The 22,850-nt window shown below is 38.6% G+C and overlaps 1 protein-coding gene across 1 annotated transcript; it reads left to right on the top strand.

Moving 5' to 3' along the window:
* The first annotated feature begins 17 nt into the window (after positions 1-17).
* Positions 18-20,930, top strand: TWF1 (twinfilin actin binding protein 1). The gene is made up of 9 exons (XM_086748332.1): positions 18-47; positions 3,632-3,709; positions 6,172-6,350; positions 7,483-7,578; positions 10,085-10,189; positions 14,678-14,803; positions 15,002-15,152; positions 15,579-15,700; positions 17,704-20,930. The coding sequence occupies exons 1-9, from the start codon at positions 23-25 to the stop codon at positions 17,872-17,874; spliced, it is 1,053 nt and encodes a 350-aa protein (XP_086604458.1). The 5' UTR covers positions 18-22; the 3' UTR covers positions 17,875-20,930.
* Positions 20,931-22,850: the final 1,920 nt, after the last annotated feature.

Raw genomic sequence — 22,850 nt, 5'->3', positions numbered from 1 at the left:
ACTGCCCCGGGCGCGGCGCGACATGTCCCACCAGACCGGCATCCAAGGTACCTGGCGCAGCTCTCCCCCGACCAGCCCACCTGCCCCTCATGACAGCCGAGCCCCTCTCCCCTTCCCTCCTCTCCCCTTGCCAGCCGGGTGGGAGGCAGGCGGAGCGCCTTTCCCCGCGGGTCGGGTCGGGTCGGGTCGGGTCGGGGTGCGGGGGGAGGCGGCCGTTGTGGCCGTTTAACGGGCCGTTCCTGGCGCGATTTTCTCTCCTGCCGGGCTCTTTGTTCGCTGCTGGAGGAGCCCGTCCTTTCCGCCGCGGGGTGGCGGGGGAGGCTAGCTGAGCCGGTGGGGGGGGAAACTGCTGCTGCCTTCGGCCCCGGCCGGCCCCCCCACCCCCGCTTTCGCTCAGGTAACTTCCCCGAGCGCCGGTTGTCCTGCGGCGGGGCGAGCGCTCAGGCGGGAGCGGGCGCTGTGGGGGCTCCCCGGGCACGTCCCGCCGCTCCCTCTCCCGGCTTTTGGAGAGGCTGTAGCCTGTTCGGGGTCGCCACGGCGGGTCTGGGGTTTGCGGTTGGACAGTGCGGGGAAGGGCGAGGGTCGCTGCCGGGCCCGTTGTGGCGGGAGCTCTGGGGAGCGGCAGGGGCAGAGGAAGACCTGGAGGCAACCGGAGCCCACGAAAAACCCCACCACGGGAGGCCACAAAGGGGAAAACTGTGGGGGAACCTCCCCCCCACCTCCCCAGCCCCGCCAATATTTCCAGACCTTGGAGGGTATGAGGAGCAATTAGGAGTCGGTATATTGTTTCTCAGCATTACCAGGTCCCCCCCGAATCACAGAATAGCTAAGCAGGGATTATGCTGCAGGATTATGGGGGGGTCGGGTTTTGCTGTCTCGATTTCTGCAATCTGCTTGTTGGGTGTACTAGCACTGTGTACTTTGCCTGCTCTCCCATATTTATTGTTGAAGGTGACTTTTGTCCTAGCTCTTAATTGCTCTTCTATTCCCTTTTTTTTGTTGTTCATTGGCTGCATTTGGTCTGCACCCTTTTGCCTCTCTTGTTTTCCTTCCTCTGGATGCCAGTCTTTTTTGCTTAAGTTCTTCAACCCTTCTCAGGGTAGAGGTGCATCTGGGATAACAGTATTCTCCAGACTGGGGAAAAAAAAAAAAAAAAAGCTATAGAGGCTTTTCATTCCCTTGTTCTCTTTCCTGGCAATGCTGGAGGGAGGAGCAGAAGAATATCCTGTTGCTTACCACAAGCAAGAAGAGTAGCTAAGCCTCTTCTGCTCTCCTTCATGTCTTTGAGAATCTTTTGTCCTCTGAGAAGAGCTGTAGAGAACTCAGCAGCTTTCCTGCACAGATCCTGCCTCAGCAGCCCCTAATCAGGGGCCCTGTTTGCAGCAAAGCATCCACTTCTGCAATTTGGAAGAGGAATAGCACTTTTTGTGCCATTGCTGGCTTTAGCTACAAACAAGCTACTGTCAGTCATAAACAATTGCAAGATTTGGCAGCATGGGCTGCTCTTTTCTGGAAACAGAAATGAAGTCATGGGGACAGTGATATGTACCAGGCAATTGCTAAAAGGACTGGACTTTCAAACAGACCAGCGCAGACAAATAGTGTAGGAAGTCACAGAATACATTGAGCTGTGGAAAAATACATTAGAATATGTTCACAGTCTTCTAAAAAAAATTGAAATAATATTCCCTGTAAAATATTTGTACAATAAACCCGAATTTTAGTTTTGTAGATCTCTGCTATGCAGAAAGTTTAAGTAGGAAATAATATCATCTCTTGTTAATTTAAAAACCTCTATGAGAAAAAAAACATAGATCACTTGATAGTGAGATAGTTTCTCAAACTTCTTGTCTCAAAATGTTACTTCAGGAGCTGTCACAGTTCTGCTATTGGTGCAGGGACTGTTGTATTCTGGTCTTGTTTTGATGTCTAGGGATGAAATGAGAGAATAAAGAACAGAAAGATAATAGACAAGAAGAGGACCAAAAAAAAGTCCTAGGGGAACCGAAAGGTCTAGAAAGTGGCGTAGTGTTTGTGTGCTGAATGGAATGGTGATGACTGGGAGAGCTGATTAGAAAAGCTGGCAGCAAATTGCAGTGAGGGCCTGCACTAGTTAGTGGGGAGATGCTAACTGGGATGAAGCTGAGGTTGGACTGGTAACCTGATGTGGTTCAATTTGTTTAACATCCCCTTCCCCTCCCATGCCATTTTGGAATTTCAGAATGGGCCTGGACATCACTTAGATGGGCATGAATTTAAAATCATGTGAGTATGGGCAGTAATGTTGTTGGATACCATCTGACCATCTGTTCAGTTGGCCTCAACCTGACTATATGCAATCCTTTTTATTTGTTTCCTGGTTTGATGTTTGTTCTGCTGGTGCTATGCTGTATGCTGTGAGATTACTTAAAGGACCAGGCTGCAATAAATGTTCTTCAATAAATGCTGTACAAGCCCCAGCCTATAGTATAATTAAACTGATTCGTGCTTGGATTATTTAGCAGAGCAGCTGAGATAAGAATGATTTTCACATGACTCAAGTACAGTTCTTCAGTGTGCTTAGAGAAGAAAGGCTGAGAGAGTTGGGGCTGTTCAGCCTGGAGAAGAAAAAGCTCTAGGGAAACCTTATTGCAGCCTTTAGGTACCTAAATGGGGCTACAAGAAAGATGCAGACAGACTTTTTAGCAGGGCCTGTTGCGATAGGACAAGGGATAATGGTTTTAAACTAAAAGAGGGTAGATTTAGATTAGACATGAGGAGGAAATTTTTTACAATGAGGGTGGTTAAACACTAGAACAGGCTGCCTAGAGAGGTGGTAGATGCCCCAACCCTAGAAACATCCCTGGACAGGGCTCTGAGCAACCTGATCTGGTTGGAGATGTCCCTGCTCCTTGCAGGGGGGTTGGACTAGATGACCTTTAAAGATCCCTTCCAACCCAAACTATTCTGTGATTCTAAGTGAGTCTGTCATGTTTGTGGTGTAGTGTCAATGTGAATTATGGACACTGTAAAATATTTCTAGTTACTTCTTTGTAAAGTCATGATAAAGCTATCCTGTTGCGATAAGTTGGGGTTTGAACAATGTCATCAGGATACATACAAGGAGATAAGGCGTTATGAAGGATGAGCAGTGATTGGCAGCCTTCTCTGGTACTCTTCAGTGAGGTGTCCTCAGGAAAGATCGGCACTTTTGCCAGGCAAGCTCTAACATTTTCCTGGCAGGCGTAAAGTTCCTGTCTGAAAGTTTGTGCTAAGCTTGCAGACTTCACGAAGCTATTGTAATCTGAGATGCGTCATATTTTTATTGTGTTGCTGTGTTAACTCTGAAACCTGTGAAACCTGAGAGCGATGATGTGATGTCACCTTAATTTTCACAATGCCGAAAATCATACAGTGTGCTGGAAAGCAGAGCTGTTTTGTAATGTTGCCTTTCATCTTTTTGTGGCATGCTAGTGGCTGGAACAGTATGCAGTACAGAGGGAACATCATTCCCATGTTTGTTTTCCCTTCAACTTTTGTAGTGAAGTGCCAGTTTTACTTTTTTCCAGTGTTGTTTTTACCTTTGTGATTATTCTTTGTCCTAGGGAAGTGATATGTGTTAATTTGGTTGCTTTTATTTTCTCTTTTTCAGCTAGTGGAAGTGTTAAAGACACCTTTGTTGGAGCCAGGAATGGACAATACAGGCTTTTAAAAATAGTCATTGACAATGGTTAGTCAAATTTTAACCTTTTTCTCTGATTCTTTTAGGTATTTTCCTAGTTGTTTTAGTGGCCTACCTGTACATTTGTTTAAAAAACAAAACTCTGCATAACTTAATGTTACTGAGGTCTTTCACATATTGAAGTTTTGGTGATGGTAAGCTTTCCAATATGATGTTACTGTATGTTTGCATGTGAATTTTTCTTCCAAATGTCATTTCATATTTTACCAAGAACTGCTGTATGTTTCATGTGTATAATATGAATGAGCTTACTCTTGTCTTCTTACTAAAGAAAGAGTAGAAGGAAAAAAATTCCACACCTGTGTAGTGTTTTGGCACTTTGGTTACTTTCATTAGACAGAGAGCTTCTTCCACGACAGCTAGTCACTTTAAATTAAGTATAAATGTTATATACCTTTTATAGTGGGATCAACTACACGTAGAAAGTCCTATTAAAGCAGATGTTTAAGTAGTAATCTAGCTACATGGAAAATATCTTTTAAAATCTGTAACTTTGTAGAAATTTTCAAAGCTAAAACTGTTCCTTAAATCTCGTGTATATGTATAAATATAAAAATGCGTAATTTCTTGCAGAACTTGAATTTGGTCTTTGAAGTTTGTGGCAAGTGTTCAAGGCTGCAAATATTTCAAGATAGAGCTCATACTTCTTTTTTTTTTTTTTTTTTTTTTTTTTTTTAAATAGCAATGGTGGTTGATTACATCAGACACTTCATGGTTTAGTCCATCTTTTCAAGGATGTCAGATTCCCACCTTGAGTTTTTTGATCTTTCTAGAGTTCATTCATTTCCAGTATACTGAAATAGATGTTAGCTGGAGAAAGGTACATGTACATACATATACATACTTTTATTGTTAAGTAAATAACCTACCGTTACCTTCTTTGTGTTTGCTTTTCTTATAAAGTGTTCTGACAGTTTACTATTGCTTTCCTTAAGGAATTGGCAATAGCAGTATTATAGGCAGGTCGCTGTGAAGTCTCATTAGCACAATTGAATTTGTAATTTTTAATTTTTTTCCCCATTGGGCAAGGGAAAACAATATGCTTTTGTGAAGACACTCTTTTTTTTTTTTTTTCTCTGTGTGTGTATATATATATATGCATTTTATCTGTATGCAGAAGCAGAATTCAGTCTTTGGTACTGTTTTCCACAGTTCAAAAAGAAACCACTAAAACTTCCAGAATACTGGAAGAGGGATAGGTGTCTCATCTGTCTGCAGGAGCTTTCAGCAACTGTCCTTAGTCAACAGATAATAGGCAAATTGGGTTCTACTAATCTGAGTTAATAAGAGAAGAGTTTTGCTGCCAGGCAATAGAGTTCCTCTGATTATATTTTTCTATCTTAAATCCAAGTGACTATAAAGCCACCTGGAGTTCAGAATCGGCAAGTACATTCCAAATACTCATCTAGGTGTACAACTTCAACTACTTTGCATCTAATTCAGAGAAGAGCCGAACACCCTCTCCCTGAGCTGTTCGTGTGCTGTGATTTACTGTGGTAGAGTTCAGTACTTTCAGTACTCTGAAAGTTTTGCTGTAGAGCCATTTGTATACTGTTTTACTTTTGTCTGAAGTTTTAGAAGTTAAATCCTAAACTTTCAAAAGGTATTTTGTATACTAGCTACTATGATGGTCCTCAAACTGCTGTAAGATCCCATTTAAACAAGGTATTTCTGTTTTGATTGTGGGGGCTAGTGTTTTTTTGGGAAGCTGATAAATGTTTTGAAAGATACTATACTAATACTTTCCTTTGGAAGCCAAGATGTGATTTATAAATAAGAGAAAAATCTTGTTGCTACAGCTGTTCCCACAATTAAATCTCATCTGAAGTATTCTATACAGACTTAAGCCAATTATACATAATAAACAACTTCAGTCATTTAAAGAGACCGTAGTTATGAAGCTGTATTAGAAAGAGGTTTATCTACTTACGTAGTCAAGTTAAAGTGATTAGTGCAAGCATATTCATTCCAAACTCTTTTCACTGTATAACTGAGTTATTGACTCCTTACAATGAGTACAAACACTAATATGTTACAGCAAAAGCATCGGTAATTCTAAAATTTAAAAGCTTACTCTTATCTTGTTTCTATTTCAGTACTCCCAATTTAAAAATAAGCTCACTGGCAGAAGATGGTTTTTATTTCCCTTCCACGTACGTTATGCTAAAAACACTAACATCAGTCTTATCCCTTCAGATCAAAGAACTTGATGACAAGCAGCACATTACTTCTCATCTATTTGTATTTGGGTTAAAGTAAGTTAGGGTTTGAACATACACAGCTTTTGTAGGAATTCACCCGCTTTCAAACTGACTGTTCTTGACTTCCATTCTTGTGGATGTAATTATGAAAGATGAAGTGTCTGATTAACTGTTTCTTGTAATTGCTAACTTTGAAAAACAGTATTAACTGTATCGTTGCTAACCTGTAGTTTTGGTTATTGGTTATAGAGCAGCTTGTCCTGGGATCCTCTAGGCGGCCAGTTGGATCATGGGAAAAGGATTATGATTCCTTTGTCCTTCCCCTTCTTGAAGATAAGCAACCATGTTATATATTATACAGATTAGATTCTCAGAATGCTCAAGGATATGAATGGATCTTCATTGCATGGTCACCTGATCACTCTCCTGTAAGTAACAGTCATCAGAGACTTCATGTTGTTAATGATTTTTCAAGTGCCATTTGAACTGAAACCTAGATGTGAAGGGAAAGGATTTGAGGAATGAAGCCTACCCCAGCCTTCCCCTTGCTTTCCCCCAAGAAAACTGGGAAAGCCTCTTTCTTGAAGCTGATTTTGGAGCAATATCAGTGGGTCTAGATGGAGTGCAGCTGATCCAATTTATTTGTAGGCTGACTGGAGAAGACAAGACAATATTTTTGCTCTGTTTCTTTGTCTGCCTTTCTGTCAGTGTTTCATGAGAATTAATGGAAGGATATAGGACAGAAATCTCAATGGGTGTTTATCATAGAGAGAAGGATTATAGCTCAAGCTGTTTATTCTGTTGGGTTTGCTGCCTGCCCAGCTGGCACTTGTGGATCTGTGACCTTCCACAGAGTATACTGTTTCTTAGACAGTAGTTAGAGAACATGGGAGGGAACTGAGATTAGAGTGAAGGATTTCTAGGAGAAGCTAAGATATTGTGTACAGGTTCTGGGAATGTGAGATAAGTGAAGGCAGAAAGTAAAGCTATTCCAATATTCCTACTACTTTTGCCAGCAGTTAGGAAATAGTAAGACAGCAAGAGTTGGAGTGCATGGAATAGATAAGGTGGAAAAAGAGAGGTATTGTGTTGAGGATGGCATGACAGTGAAATAAGGTGGAAAGATGGGACTGTTGAGAGAGGAATAAGTGACTGTTAGGGAGCAAATATAATTAGGTCCTCTAACGCCATAAAATTTCATTTTTCCACTCTGTAGCTGAACAAAAACTATCTGGAGTCACTGTCAAATAAATAATAATGAGTTATTTGCAGTCTGCTCTTTCCCCGTCTGTTTTATGCATTAGAACACAGAGCAGTGACAAAATAGCTAAAAAAATGGTCAGTTTTCCCATTTAAAATTAGTAAAGATTATGCTGACTTTTCCTATCTTTATTAGGAATTACAACTTCATAATGCAATTTCAACACTTAAAATATTTGTTCAAGAAAGAGGTTTGTTAATGAACTTATGACACCAATGTACTAGATTCTCTGTGTACACAAAAGGAAAAAAAAGAAAAAAGAACCTAAACCAAACCAACACTGTTTTATTATATGCTAGGTTCGTCAGAAAATGCTGTATGCAGCAACTCGAGCAACGCTTAAGAAGGAATTTGGAGGTGGTCATATTAAGGATGAAGTATTTGGAACGGTACAGGTATGTTTTTCTTCTTAAAGTCAGCACATTGACTTTAAGTACTAAATATAGTAGCTGATGTTATGGGTATGAATTTGTAGTGTTTCTGCTCCTTTTTGATCAAGGAAAAAAAAGTTAAAAGCTATGTGTATTATTCCAATGTGACCATGTAATTACTCTTGTTTAAACAAGAATATATATAACAACTTCAAGCTGAGAAGTCTTTGCTTCAAATGGTTATGAAAGCTAAATAATCTGGGAATAATAGGAGCATCTCTTAACCTCACTGCATGCATGTGAATTCTCTAAAAGCTATAATACTGTAACTTTCAGGCCAACTGTACACACAAGCCATTTTGGATCTATGGTTCTGAATCAGAAGTGGGCTAGAACAGCTACCTGAAAGCCATTAACATCTGAAAACAAATGTTTTTGTCTTAAACCAGGGATATTAAGCTGTCAGTTCTTTAGAATTTGACCGTAAATTGTAACTTAAATCCATGGCTACCATCTTAACTTATGGAAACAGAATTTTAGTAGTTACTGATTTGTTCACTGAAAATACTAAGAGTTGACTGTCTGCTTGTGGTAAGATAATTGGAATGTGCATGTATGAAATTGAACAAGCTTCTAAGGGATGTTGAAAAGCCTGCAAGTGCTGTGCATATAAGGAAATATGAAGCTATTGTGTTCCTTGGTTTCTTTGGAAAATATGTCTTACATGGTTGTGATGTCAGCCTGTTTCTTGTGCAGACATCAGACAGTCTTGACTTTTTAATCCATTCCCAGTTGTAAAGAAATATAAGTTAGAGTTCTCAAAGATACAGAATTCCTATAGTTTTCATGAAAATCCATGGTTACTTGGGGATCCAAATTATCATTCCCCTTTTTCTCCTTCAGCAAAGACAGAGAGAATGCAATATTTATCTTCTGTTTGACCTGTTAATTAGTTAGTCATACACACAAATCTGAACCAAAGCAACGCCACTGTTGACGGAGGGAGCTGGTGTTGAAGGAAGGTAAAGAGTTGGAGATTTGAGGAAGAACAGAGGGTATTGTAGTGGGGAAAAAACTGTGGAAGAGACATGGGCTGTTATGGTGGACAGACAAGTCCATAAGGGCATGAGGCTAATAATTTTGCTGCTCACTGAGTAAATAATTTGTTATATTCAGCATTAGCCTATGATGGAGGCTTCATCATCCTAACAAACCTCTCTGGAGAGGCTGTATTCTAAAGCAGTAGATAACTGAGTTGGTAAGAGGATATACTGGTAGAGGTCCTGGCTTTTTTGTTGTTTTTTTTTTTCTTGCCCATTCAGTCAACTAATCTCTTGCTGCTACTTGCACCAAACCATCAGCAGTCTATGTAATATGGAGAATTTGCCTCTAGCCCTACAATTCAGAGCCCAAGTCTGAGCTCAGTTGTAAGGAACAAGCGTTGCATCTGTCTATTACTGTTCTTTCAGAATGCGTTTGAGGCACTTAGAGGATGAAGTCAATGTAACTTATTTTTTTCAAATTCATTATGTTACAGCTTAATATATCTCTAAATGGTTGGTTTTAGTGTCATTATAAGCTGCTTAATTATAGCTGGCCTCTAATGTTCATCTGTGTGAAAATCACAGCTTCTTCCAAGTATTCAAGTTGCAAACCTCACTCAGAATCTTGACCATCAGCATCCAGCGGGTTACTCTGTCTTTATTTTGTTAGACACAAGGATGGTTTAGTTGCAACCAGCTCTGTTATCCTTGTGGAACCTGGTTATGGTCCCACCTGCTACTTCACACGTCTTAACTTTGATACCTCAGGGCCACAAGACACAATGGAATATTTCAGAAAGGGAAAAGCGAAGAAGGAGCTTTCTCTTTCTCCTCAGAAATTGAGTATAAAATCATATTCCTATGATTGCATGAAGTCATGCCCTTTGCTGAGGCACCACCTTAATTATAAAAACACAACGGTGTTTGCCTCTGGTATCAACCTTTTTGAAGAGGGCCAGAACTGACACTGAGTATTAACAAATTTCCCAAAGTGATTGACAGAATTCACCACTTCTGTGAAGTTGCATCCTAAACTATTTGCGCTATCATGTGTGTACTCCCTGTCCCATTTTTTAGGTAGAAAACTACCAATTAGCTACTAGTTTGAGCATGCAGATTTTATAATAAAATAGGTTTGTTTGTTTATTTATTAGAATTGTGGCAGTTCTGTGAGGTTTTGTCCAAGAAGCCTGAATAGCTTCATGCACACAGTCTTCATTAATGCTAATTTTTGAATTAGCAAGGTAATTGGGGACTGATTTTGGAAATGCTGCCCATGGTACAATTGGGTACAAGAGCTGCCCAGTGGACCCTGCTGTACAGGAAGATGAGCTGAATTGGCAATTGCATTTAGACTTGTAATTCATTAAAATAAAATGACCATAACTATATGGAAAGTAACTGCTTTTTTTTTTAATGCTGCGTAGAACATCTTTGAAGAAAACTTCTCGTATAAAAAATGATCAGTATTGATATTGTGCTTTCAGGATGATGTTTCACTGAATGGATATAAAAAATATTTGATATCACAGTCCTCCCCTGCGCCTCTGACTGCAGCAGAAGAGGAACTTCGACAAATTAAGATTAATGAGGTACCTACAATGTTTTCGAGCATGGGTGGGAAACTGGGTGCAGAGTTCCAAATGTATTGTAGGGAAGAAATCTTGCTAGAATAAAAAAACACAGAAAAGAAAATGGAAAGCTTCAGAAGGTTTGAGTGGATGAGGATATAAATTTATGTCTCAATGAGTTGAGATTACAGGATGATGATGGCTGGAGTTGAAGTGGCATAGTCTTGCTGAGTTTGCAAGGCCTAGTGTCTTGAGTCAGATGCCTCGCAAATGCAGAGCTTATTTCTTAAAACTTTGGCCCTTAACATGCTTTTACTATTACTGAGATGTGGTTCATTGTGAAGGGTGACCGAGCACTGGCATAGGTTGCCCCGAGAGGTTGTAGAGTCTCTGTCTCTCGGATTTTCAAAAGTTATCAGGACAGAGACCTGGGCAACTGGCTCTGGGTGGCTCTGACTGAGCAGAGTGGTTGGACAAGATGACCACCAAAGGCGCCTTCCGGCCTCAGCCATTCGGTGACAGCCTACGTACATTTCCCATGGCGGCAGAAATTGTAGAGAAAACGCAAAATACCAGCGAATGTTTGCCAAGAGTATTTCAGCAGCCTTATCCCTAGAGGAAACACAGCTTCCAGCACCAGTGCACTTGTCTTTAAGACTGAGAGGAAGTGAATGGAATTCCAGTAAAAATAAAATAGAAATCCAAACCAAGTAGCTAGTCCTTTTAAGAAGCTAATTTGCTTTTGCTACAGAAGCTTTACAGAAAAACTTAAAACGAATATCTTTCACCAAGTAATTTTATGATTGCCAGCTAGCTGGTGACTGACAAGTTTCAAAGAATTATTTTCTCACAGTTTTTGATCACTGTTTGTGTTCAGACATGTATTAAAACAGGTCGTGTGCTGATCTTATTAGTTCTTTAAGCTTGTATTTTACAACTGTGGTCCATGTGTTTGAAATATGGTTTATTTCTGCAGCTGGAAGCCAGCAAACCATTGTGTTAAATGCAGCTCTTTGTCTTCTCTAGTGTTTTTACTCTAGCATGCTTTTGCTGCAGCTTTGTTTTTAATAGATTTTTTTTTTCTTAGTGGTGTCTCTTGATATTTTCCATGTCTAATTTTGATTAATCCAATATAGAAAGGCACTCATCATTGTCAAACACGGCATTTTACTTGAGTGGCTTTAAAAAAGAACCCCACTAATGAATGTAAAACTTCTGTGGTATCAATGATCACTTCTGGTATTAGAATTATCTCTTATGCATTACATACACTGTGTCTAACAGCTGATTTGTGCGGACTAAAATGTTATGTGTTATTATGAAACTTCAGTGGCAATAGCTGTGCTTTTCAGACATACATAAACTGTAGATTTCTGCCACTTTGCCTTGTTTGAAGCATCTTGCAATACATTAACTTACGCCATTTCTCTCTTCATTGTTTCCACCATTATGAAGCCTGTAATTAGACTAACTTTCTGATTTAAAAAAATAGCAATAAGAAAAAAGTTTTCCATATTCTTTCATAATTACCCTGAGAGATATTTTACTGAGTCAGATCAAAGGATCACCTAGTCTGCTGTCAAGTCCCTAAGTGAACAACAGCAGGAATCTAGGAAGAGTGTAAAAGTAGGGCAAGATGGCCATAATTCACTTGAATACTCTTCTGTTGCCTCAGCGTTTGCAGGTAGGGAACTTCCTGAGCGAGAGATGATGTCTTACTCTATAATTGTTCTTAATGTGTTTTTTCATCCATAATCTAGTCTTGTCATTTTTCAAAGTCCACGTAAAGTTTTTGTTGGCCACAGATCCCATGGCAGTGTATTCCACAGCTTGACAAAGTACTATGCAAAGAATCACTGCCTGTTATATACTGGTTTATTCTGGTATCCCTACAGATAGTGCAGGGAAGGCAGAGAAAAGTCATAATGTCATTCCTCAGTTTTCCCCTCCCCTTTGATAAAGCCAACCATATCGCAGAAAACCAACCGTATCCTGGGCTGCACAGGAAGAATAGTGGTCAGCAGGTCAAGCGATCTGCTTCTCTACTCCACTCTTGTGAGACGCCACCTGGAATATTGCATTTAGCTCTGTAGTCCTCAGCACAGGAAAGACGTGGACATGTTCAAGCGGGTCCAGAGGAGGGTCACCAAGATGATTCAGAGGGATCAAACGCCTCTGCTATGAGGAAAGCATGAGAAAGTTGGAGTTGTTCAGTCTGGAGTAGAGAAGGCTTAAAGAGAGCTTATAAGAAAGATGGGGACAGACTTCTTAGTAAGGCCTGCTGTGATAGGATCAGGGAGGATGGTTTTAAACTAAAAGAGAGTACATTCAGACTAGATATAAGGAAGGCATTTTTTTACAAAATTTAGCATGGTGAAACACTGGCACAGGTTGTCCAGAGAGGTAGTAGATACCCCATCCTTGGAAACATTCAAGACCAGGCTGGATGGGGCTCTGGGCAACCTGATCTGGTTGGAGATGTCCCTGCTTCTTGCAGGGGAGTGGGACTAGATGACCTTTAAAGGTCCCTTCCAACACAAACTATTTCATGATTCTGTATCCATAGACCTCTGTTGTATTCCTTACCAGTTATCTCATCTAGGCTGAAAAGTCCTAATCTGGGTAGTTCTTCCTTCTAAAGAAGGCACTCCATACTTCTGCTCCTTTTGCTTTTCTCTGCAGTTTTTCCAGTTCTGCTATAGGATTTATGAGATGGAGGGATGGGCAAGGCAGAACTGCACAGGCTTTTCAAGATACAGGCATGTTACTGACATCTACAATGAGTAATGATGTGTTCTCTACTCTTTTTGTACCAATTTGTAACGTTTCATTTGTGGGTGAGGAGTGTTGTGTTTTGGGGTTTTTTTTGTTTTGTTTTGTCTGGGTTTGTTTTTTTTTTTCCAAGACTGGCCACTGGGTGTGTATTTTCAGAGATATTCAGTGTGACCTGCAAGGTGTTGCTCCTGGATACAGATAGAAGAGAGGTTTTTTTTTCCTCCTGCATACATTACTTTACGTATATTCACAGGAAACTTCGTCTACCATTTTATCCACTACTCAGCAGCCATTGCTAACAAATCTTCTGGTGTGAATGTAGATATTTTTAAATTACTTAGGTTGGTGAGGTTTTTTTTTTTTTTTTGCTTTAATGGACTGAAATATATTGCAGTATGGACAAGTAGATTTTGTTCATTTTCTTCAGTCAAGCGTCATCTCTTCTGCTGCCTGTCTCCACATTTCACAGCTCATTTTTGTATTTGTTTGGTTTTTTTTCTACTTGTATTTTAATATGGTTTATATAATATGGTATTTTATTATGGTTTATAATATTTGTGATGCCTCATTTATATTTATTCATCAAGTTTTTATGCAGATATATTTTGTAAATATTTTTATATAACCTTCTTCGTAAATATATCAATTTTTATACAAAAGTAAGCTCTTCTGCATACTTTCTCCTCCTCTTTGTTTGTTGCTGACAAGCTATTCCTTAAAATGTGGAGTATAATTTAGTGTTGCCTCAAGTATCTTTGTTTTTTATATTTTTATCATTTTTTTCACATTTAATTAGCATCTTTTTAATTAAAAAGCTGAACATCTTCTAGTTAATAGATCTAAGACCCACACTTCGCATTTTGTAACTTCTCTGACTTCTGCTGCTTCACCAATGTTAAATGTATTTGTGAAATTGTAAAAAGAAGTCAATATATTCAAAAGCTAATACTTTGAACAGTAAGTTCAAACTTGAGAAAACTGGAGGCCAGACCTCATTTTGAAAGAAACTGCATGAATATTAAGATAAACATAAATTCTAGAAAAAATGCTTTGAAATAAGTAAATCATGGATAATTGTCTAGCTTGCAGTTACCCTGGATTTTTTTGCTTTGGGTTAGATTTTCTGGAAGTAAAAAAATAAGACTTTGTTTTGTTTGCTTTCTTTTTGGTATAGATTTTTAGAGGGAGGGTATTGAAGCAGCAGGGAGAGAAGTTACTTGGCTTTTCCTTCAAGAAGATCAGTTTGTCTCATAAGATATAATTTCTCTCTTCTTCTGAAAATTTTGACTCCCTAGAAATTTGTATATTTTGATCTAATACTTTTCAAGACACAACAAAGTTTGTAAGCAATATTGTCAGTTCAAAAGTATAACACAGCATATGCAAATCAAGCTCTTTCTTCCTGTCTGGCTGTATCTTTATAGCAGAATTTAACTTAGAGCTTCTTCATTGACATGTGAGCCAGTTTTTCCTCTTGACGATTCTGTTGGCTCTGCAAAGATAGCTATTTCAGGGATATGAAACTGTTTTCAAGATAGCAAACAAACGTGACCTGTAAATTAAAAAATGCAAATCTGTTGTATATGGGGATGATGTTTTAGGGCGGTTTTGTTCTCGGAATAGCTACTGCTAACTCTGTGTGCGACCATATGCAATGCATTGTCAGTTATTGTGTGAAACCAAATGAATTATTGCAAAGCTTTCTGTTTACATCTCAATTGACTTGTGTTCCAGGTGCAGACGGATGTTGGTGTAGATACCAAGCATCAAACACTGCAAGGAGTAGCTTTCCCCATTGCTAGAGAAGCTATTCAGGCTTTGGAGAAATTGAAAAATAAGAAACTCAATTATGTGCAACTGGCAAGTATAAAATACTTTAACTATTTCTTAATAGTGAGTATAAAATAGATTACCCACACATTAAACAATGTGTGTTGATGACATACACTGATAAAATACCATTCTGTATTAGATTAATTTAACTTTGTTTCCCATCCTGTCATGTTCTCTGGTTTGCTTTCTGTGAGTTAATTATATTCATGTTTGCTTTGTTAACAGCAAATTGATATGAAAAATGAAACTATTATTTTGGCCAACACACTTCATACTGAAATTAAGGACTTGCCAAAAAGAATTCCAAAGGATGCTGCGCGTTACCACTTTTTCCTGTATAAGCATGCCCATGAAGGGGACTATTTGGAATCCATAGGTATGAGAAAACTTCCCAGTATGACATTTCATTGTCTTGATTCAAATACTTCAGTAATTTTGAGGCAGAGAGAAAGATGTGTGTCATAAAAGTAGTTTATGAGCATAAACTTCAGTCATTTGGTTGTGAAACTGACTTCTGAAGAGTCCTCATGTTTAAAAAGTCACGAGCTATTCCTTTTGATTATGAATGCTCATTAATCAGTCATCACGTGAAAACACAAAGATATTGGCCATTCTCTCATCCCCTGTTAGAAATGAGACACTTGCTGAAGAAGAAAGGCCCAGAATGGTGTTAGATTTCCCTCTTTCAGACTGCATAGTTTATTTGCAATGACTCTCTGCTGTAAATTATTTTATGAGACAGATTTTGATGGAGTGTAGTTATGATCTGATTTGTGTTTTTTTTTTTTTTTTTTTTCTGCAGTTTTCATCTACTCTATGCCGGGGTATACCTGTAGTATACGGGAACGAATGCTCTACTCTAGTTGCAAAAGTCCACTATTAGAAATTGTAGAAAGACAGTTGTGGATGCAGATAATTAGAAAGGTAAGTACACTGGGAATACTGGTATTTTCTCCATCCCTCTATCCTCTTCTTAATATCTAACTCTACCTGTCTCTGCCACTGGTTTCTGTAAACAAGAGTGTTATGTAACTGTTAAAGTTTGTCCTGAACAAGAAATAATTGTTGATAGAGCTTCAGATAGAAAGTTAAGTCATGGAGACTTTTCTCTGGTTCATAGTTTCTACACTTCCACAGCTTTAATAAACATATCCTTGTGCATCAAGGGAATATTTGAAAGGACTTTGAAGGACTATTTAGAGGTAACGTAGTTTCTTACTAAAAGGCCTGTCATAGTTTGGACCACAACACATTGCTGTTGTTGGACACTAAATTCCTTTAAAGCCAAGGTTGTTTAAGGATTTTCAAAATAATTTCAAGCTGCAGTTCTGGAACTTAAACTGCTGTCTTAGGAGTCCCTGATGGGGCAAACAAGGATTTGAAAGTAAGCTAATCTTTTAATGTTGTATAGATTTTGCTGCTATGCATAGAGCGTAATTTGCTTCTTGCTTCCAGAGCAGAGACCATAGGAATGGTTCATTTGTGGAGTATGTGACCAATGCTTACATTCTTAACGCTTGTGCTCTAAATTTAGAAGAACTTTGAGGCTTGTTTTCTATGGGGAGTATGTCTACCTAAAAAATAGCAGAGTTAATAATAACCATTTTTACTGTGGTGATGTGACTTAAGTAGATTATCGCTACATGTTTTCATTTGTAATTATTTCTCAGAAAATTCCCTTCTACAATGAAATAAATGCACAGTGTGACTCTTGAAATTCCTGTAGACGTATTTCTGAAGCATGTACTTGTAACAGCAGTACCATGGCTGGCAAGTCCATCAAGTGCTATGGCTGGCAGGCCATGAAGTGCTGAATGCTTTGCAGATCAGGGCCAAAGCATTTCTCTGAATTCTAAATTCCTGCAATTCAAAACAGTGGGGTTTGGCTTGAGAAACAGTATTTTCTTTCCATTCAGGTTTATATGCTTACATTTTAAAACCCAGAACAACCCCTCGTGTTTGTGTTCATAAAATTTATTTTACCTTTCTGTGGCTTGAATACTTGATGAGTTGCAGTAGCCAGCTAATCATAAGCTGTTTGTACTCCTCCCATTCTATCTCAAGAGACAACAATATATGTGCACATTGCTTTTACAATTTGTGTTTAAAACAGGTTCTAGTGAAAACATTCTTAAAATGTGGATATTATGTTGGGACAGTGAAAAGTTTTTATTTGAGAGGGGAGAATAAAGAAAGGAAATTGTAGTTCTAAAAGATCGCATGCTGCTTTCTTTTATTAAGGAAGTTACTTTACAGAGGAGTAAATAAACACTTGTTTCCTCATGGCATGTGTACTCCTAGTTAGTGTTAGAATCATAGAATCACAGAATAGGTTGGGTTGGAAGGGACCTTTAAAGGTCATCTAGTCCAGCCCCCCTGCAAGGAGCAGGGACATCTCCAACCAGATCAGGTTGCTCAGAGCCCCATCCAACCTGGCCTTGAATGTTTCCAGGGGTGGGGCATCTACCACCTCTCTGGGCAGCCTGTGCCAGTGTTCCACCACCCTCAATTTTGTAAAAAATATCTTCCTTATATCTAGTCTGAATGTACCCTCTTTTAGTTTAAAACCATTACCCCTCATCTTATTGCTACAGGCCCTGATAAAGTCTGTCCACACGTACACTATGCTAAAGCTTGGGACAGAGAATGTTTCTTGGCATATCTACTTAGTACTTGTGCTTATATTTCAGGAAAAATGATTAAGCAAAATTGTGCTTATTACTGGTAAGAGTATAGTGGATTCTCAGAAAAACTATCCAATATTGTTGAGGCCATTAAGCACAAGTTGGAGAACATTTCATGCTACACTCTGAACATTATTGCACATATGGCTTTAATATAGCATTTAGAGCTTCAGCAAAACTTCTAAATGTTTTTATATGTGTCTTTAAGATGAATATGATAAATATTGTGGGTTTTTTCCCCAGATTGAAATAGATAATGGTGATGAGTTAACTGCTGACTTTCTTTATGAAGAGGTTCATCCAAAACAACATGCTCACAAGCAAAGTTTTGCTAAACCAAAAGGTCCTGCGGGGAAGAGAGGAATACGAAGACTGATTAGAGGTCCAGCAGAGACTGAAACACCTAGCGATTAGAAACTGTTGTTTGCATTTGTTATAAAGTATTAGAGTAAGAAATGAAATTCTGGCTTTTGGTAATGAACTGAAATCATTCCATTCATAGATGCTAGCGAAAAAAAAAAGTTCTTTTTACTCTTCTGACCTCAACACTTTTTATATTGTTACATGATTACATTTCTGTTGACTATGTTTTATGACATGTGGAAGAGCTAATTATTTTAAAGCTAGGAGAGGGAAACTAAGCTAATACTCTTTTATTTTCAGTTAGAATCTGTTGTCTAATAGCTGTACAGGTGATCATGAACTTTGCAGGCACGAGACTATAAAGCCCATGTATCCTGTGGGTAAGTTGCAGCTGTATGCCTGGATAACAAACCTGTGCTCTTATGAGTAGCCTGTTGAAACCCCTGAGACTTACCATGTCAGAAGAGCTGAAGGACTCCATAGCATTGTCCCAGATAAATCTTTATTTTTCCTTGTAGCTCTTATGGACAGTAGTACAAAAGAAGGCTTTCTTCTGGTTTTGATATGATGCATTGTTGAGTTTTGTTGTTGTTGTTTTGTTTAATAGAAAAGATAAACTAAAATCAGTTATTCATCAATTACTGTAAGTGTTCAGGAATAGTTACATATTTTCCCATGCAAATGCATGTTCATTTCAAATTTATAACTAATTTCATGGAATTGTCTTTTAAAGAAATCTGACATAAAACCACAGTAGATTTTCCAGCTCCTATACCACTCATAAGCATTACATATTAAGTACTGAATGACCAAGGAAAAGGTGATTAAAAGTGTATGAGTCAGTATACTCAGTAGATTATGGAGCTGCTTTCAAAGCAATATGTTTAAAGTTTCTAATAAATAATTGATTATGTGTGCACATGGATCTAAACCTGTGTAAATTCAGTAAAAATTGGAATAGACTTGCTTCATAATGGTGAGTTATTCTTGAGATGCTAGTGTGTTTGCAGTACCAACTGCAATTTTAACTTTAAAAGTATTCTGAAAATGACTTTTCCTAAATGCTTGAACTTTAATAGTAACTTAAATCTGTAACAAAATCCAGCTTGGTCTTGAATAACTGCTGACAGCACCTGGTTAGGATTTTGTCTTCCCCCTCATCCCCCTCTGCCCCTCACTTCCCTTCTCCAAAATACTAAAATCAGCCAGAATATTCTAAACTTCATCAAACCGAGTAAGGTGTTTAGGTAGAGGAAAAATAGATTATTAAAACAAAGTGGATTAAAGAAGAATTAGATGTGGAAATAAAGTATTGGATGACCTTAAATATTTAAAATTGTGTAATGAGGCAAATACTAGTGGATAGATTATATTCCCCAGTGGGGACTTGCTTTTTAGTGTCTTGTATGTGAACTTCATGTTTTTTGAATTTTGGTGAGTTTTTTTTTAAAGCTACATAGGAGTTGCAAGTCTTGGTTTAGTGCATATTATCATAGGTGCTGGGTGTACACACTATATAGCTGAATTGTGTTTACCTGGTGGAAGATAAATTTTAATCTAGTTTTGAGGGAAAATAATGCTTTGACACTACTAGTTCCTGATGAAATTTGTTTCATCTTGTATATTATTTTGTTTGGAGATGCTAGCTTGTTCTTGACATCTGAGATTGCACTATATAATGTGAAGATCGCAATAGTTCTTGGGTTTACTGTGGTTTTTTTATAAGCAGTAGAAATTTGACACCTCAGCTTTTTTCATTTAATCTTCTACACTACGTCAATCCAATTCAGTAGCTTTTGATCCTCAGTTAATCTCCTGCTTGCCCTTAGCTGCTATGTTCTTTTTCTTCCTCTTGGCCTGCTCCTTCTACGGCAAGGGACCTGGTCTTTGGAGTGATTCTTCTAAGGACTACCTGTCAGGCAAGCCTCATTGTTTTCTGGACATGGTTAATATGTGTGTGGCTCCTTGTGCACTGTAATTAATTCTATTTTTAGTTGAACTCGGAATCTTTTCAGCCCACGTAATTCACTTTGGGTTTTGTTTTAGGTGGGTTTTTTTTTTTTTTTGTCTTTAGGGTTTTTTGTTAAGGAAAACCTTTGAGTGTAGTAGTTAAAAATTACTGCTAGAGGGTTTTTTGTCTGAATTTAGTATTCCTGCCTGTATGTCAGCCATACCAAGAGTGCACATACATTTTTACACTTATTTGAGCCAGTAAATAAGTTCAGGCTTTTAATGCCAAATGTTTTAAATAATGAAGTTTGACCTGATATGGTTATGTGCATGTTGTGTTCTGGTTTTGGTTTTGTTTTTTTCTTCCTAATCCTGTGGTAGGTAGATGAGGGTAGGAGATAGAAAGCTTAATCTGGAGGATGGTGACAGCTCGTTTTAAGGGATTATGTGAGGGAGTTTATAATGAGCTGCTTTAGAGTTTGCCCCAAACCAGACATTGTAACTTATCTTGCTTGAAAATATTCTACATGGGTGTACAAACCCCTGACCAGCCAGCAGAGTCATGCCTCGAGCGTATTTCCCCTTCACCTTTCCCTAAAAGAGAATTGTATGAAGTCTTGCACTGCCAGCTGCCTCTCCAGGCCTCTTGTAGCCATTCTCCTGACAAAGCAATAAGCATCATCTAATCTTTTGGTGAGATCTGTCATGTTTACATCTGTATAGTTGCCTCACATAACACTACTACTGTTAATGAATGTTCAGAGCCAGCACAAAATGAGGGCATTAAAGAAAGTTACTCCTTTACTGTCTCTGATCGTTTAGTGATTGAAAGTGTCCGTTCAAAATTGTTGTTGGCCTTCATAAAGCCCAGAAGCAATGCAGCTGCTTGCAGTTAACTCACAAGCTATTAAATAGTTATTAGTTAACATGACAGGTTTTGATGTTTTAAAACATCAATTTTAAAACACTCCCGTCAGAGGTTTGTAAAACTAATCAAGGTAATAATTGCTCTATTACTTGGATAAACACAACGATAAAGGAAACTTTTGATTTATGGTGTCTGTGTATTCAATGAAGACCACCTTCAGATGCTAAAATTAACTATGTTTACCTTATCTATTTTGTAATTTACTTTATAAATAAAGATTGATGCTTTAGTTTTGTGTTGTCTGAATCTTTCATAATCTCTTTAACAAAGATCTATATTCTAACTTCATGACAGGCAGTTCCTGCAGGACTAGAAGGCAGTCTAGAAAAAAAGTGATTGCAGGGTAAGAAGGGAGGTGGGCAGAAACAGAATTCCTGGCTTTTGCTGTTGGAGAAAAATCACTATGTTAAAAACAGCTACTTTCCTGTTGCATTATGGAAGCAGCAGAGAGGCCTCCGTAGCAAGTGTGTTCATATCTTGAGGGTTTTTTTATGCTTTCAGTAATAAGCCCCTTCAAAAAGTTCTATCCTTTTAAAATGCTGAAGTAGTTGATTAGTAATGTAACAGTTCTACTTCTTGTTACTTGCTCAGCATGAGGTAATGTAACTAAATTACTTAAATGATGCTGTTTCATTAATGCTTTTCTGTCTAAACTGAAAGTAGTTTGCCTGAATTCTTCTATTGCCCTCAAAATTCAAGCTGAAAAGAACATTCAGTGGTTTGGCTTTTCTTTTAACTGTCCTGCCAATGTATCCCCATGGGGAAATCTGTGATACGGCAATTTTGCAGTTGGAAGAAGGAAATTTGAAGATGTTTTGAACTAGATCCAGGAGAGTAATTCTAATGCAAAATGCTATGCAGGAAGAATAGCTATTCCTACAAGAGGACCAGGAGCAAGGTAAGAGGGAATCGGCTAAACCTCTGTGTGACGGTGAACATCAGAAGCAGTTTTATTTGCCTCTTGGTCACTGGGTGTTAAATAAAACTCTTGTCTGGACAGCTCAAATATAAAGATGAGGCAATTCTTCCCATTTCAATAATATGAAGTACTATGGCTGCTAAAAGGTGTGTTGACTCAAAAGGCAACCGGATGAACTCATCAAAGAAAATTTGATAGAGGCTTAATAACTAATGAAGACCTCACAGCCTTTTCAAAGTTAACAAGCTGCAAACTGTACAAAGCCATCACATTCCAAATGCAGTATCTCTACATAGGTGTCCTGTTCTTGCTCTCTCTCCTCAGCAGCCACTAATGACTCATGTCCCAGCCCCGGGGCTGTGCAGATACCTCTGGTATGACTCACAACAGCCATTCTGTTACCTCCTGCTGTAGCCAAAGTGGGGAGAACTGTTGCCCTTCATAAGAAGTTTCCTTAACAGCAATTTTCTTTGGCTCACTAGCATCTGCATTTATCTTGCTGCTTCTTTCTAGAGTCTCAGTTGGAATTGTAATAAATGACTTGCTATTTTTTGTTCATACTTCCTTCTGGGAGTGATGAAATCGCTCCATAGCATGTGAAAGCTTGGCTCTGTCACTGAGGACAGTGATCCTCAGATGCCCTCCATGGTGCATTCCCCACCGAGGCAGGATGCAGGCCAGCCATGTTAGCCCTTATCTCTGTCCCAAGAACATCTCCCTTGCTGAGCTCTCTTCACCCACCAGAAACTGTACCAGTTTTTTCCTCTCACCTCCACGTCTATGGAACTAGATCATCCCTTTCCACACAGATAACCTGAATGACTCAAGTTGCTGATTTGTCTCCTGGAAAGAAGTATGGATCCTAGGATAGTTTAATGTTTTTGCAGGAAATAAATGAAAAAGAAGCCAGCTACTCTTATTCTCTGTCAGTGTCTATAAATGCTGACTTTACTGTATGAAAACCTCAACAAAAAAAATTGAGGGGGTATGGGGAAAATCAAGCGTCTCCTTGCGTCCTCTTTATTTAAAAAAAAAACCAAACCAAAAAACATAACTTAGCTAGCTTCACTTAATTACCTAACATCTCATATTTTAATTACTCACTAGAAGATTTAAAAGCTCAACACTTTTTTCTTACTATGAAATTGCAGCTAACATCTTTCATTTTTAGTGACTGAAGAAAAACCACTGCCAAAACTTACGTGCTGACAGCAGCACTGCAAATAGTCA

The sequence above is a fragment of the Chlamydotis macqueenii genome, chromosome 1, assembly GCF_036417535.1.
Source record: "Chlamydotis macqueenii isolate bChlMac1 chromosome 1, bChlMac1.mat, whole genome shotgun sequence".
Lineage (NCBI taxonomy): Eukaryota > Metazoa > Chordata > Aves > Otidiformes > Otididae > Chlamydotis > Chlamydotis macqueenii.
This window is presented reverse-complemented; position numbering and strand designations above follow the sequence as displayed.

Coding starts and splice junctions, on each gene's coding strand:
- TWF1 (XM_086748332.1), top strand. CDS start 23: ATGTCCCACCAGACCGGCATCCAAG. Junction 14,804..15,001: donor AACTCAATTATGTGCAACTG/GCAAGTATAAAA, acceptor CTTTGTTAACAG/CAAATTGATATGAAAAATGA. Junction 15,153..15,578: donor GGACTATTTGGAATCCATAG/GTATGAGAAAAC, acceptor TTTTTTCTGCAG/TTTTCATCTACTCTATGCCG.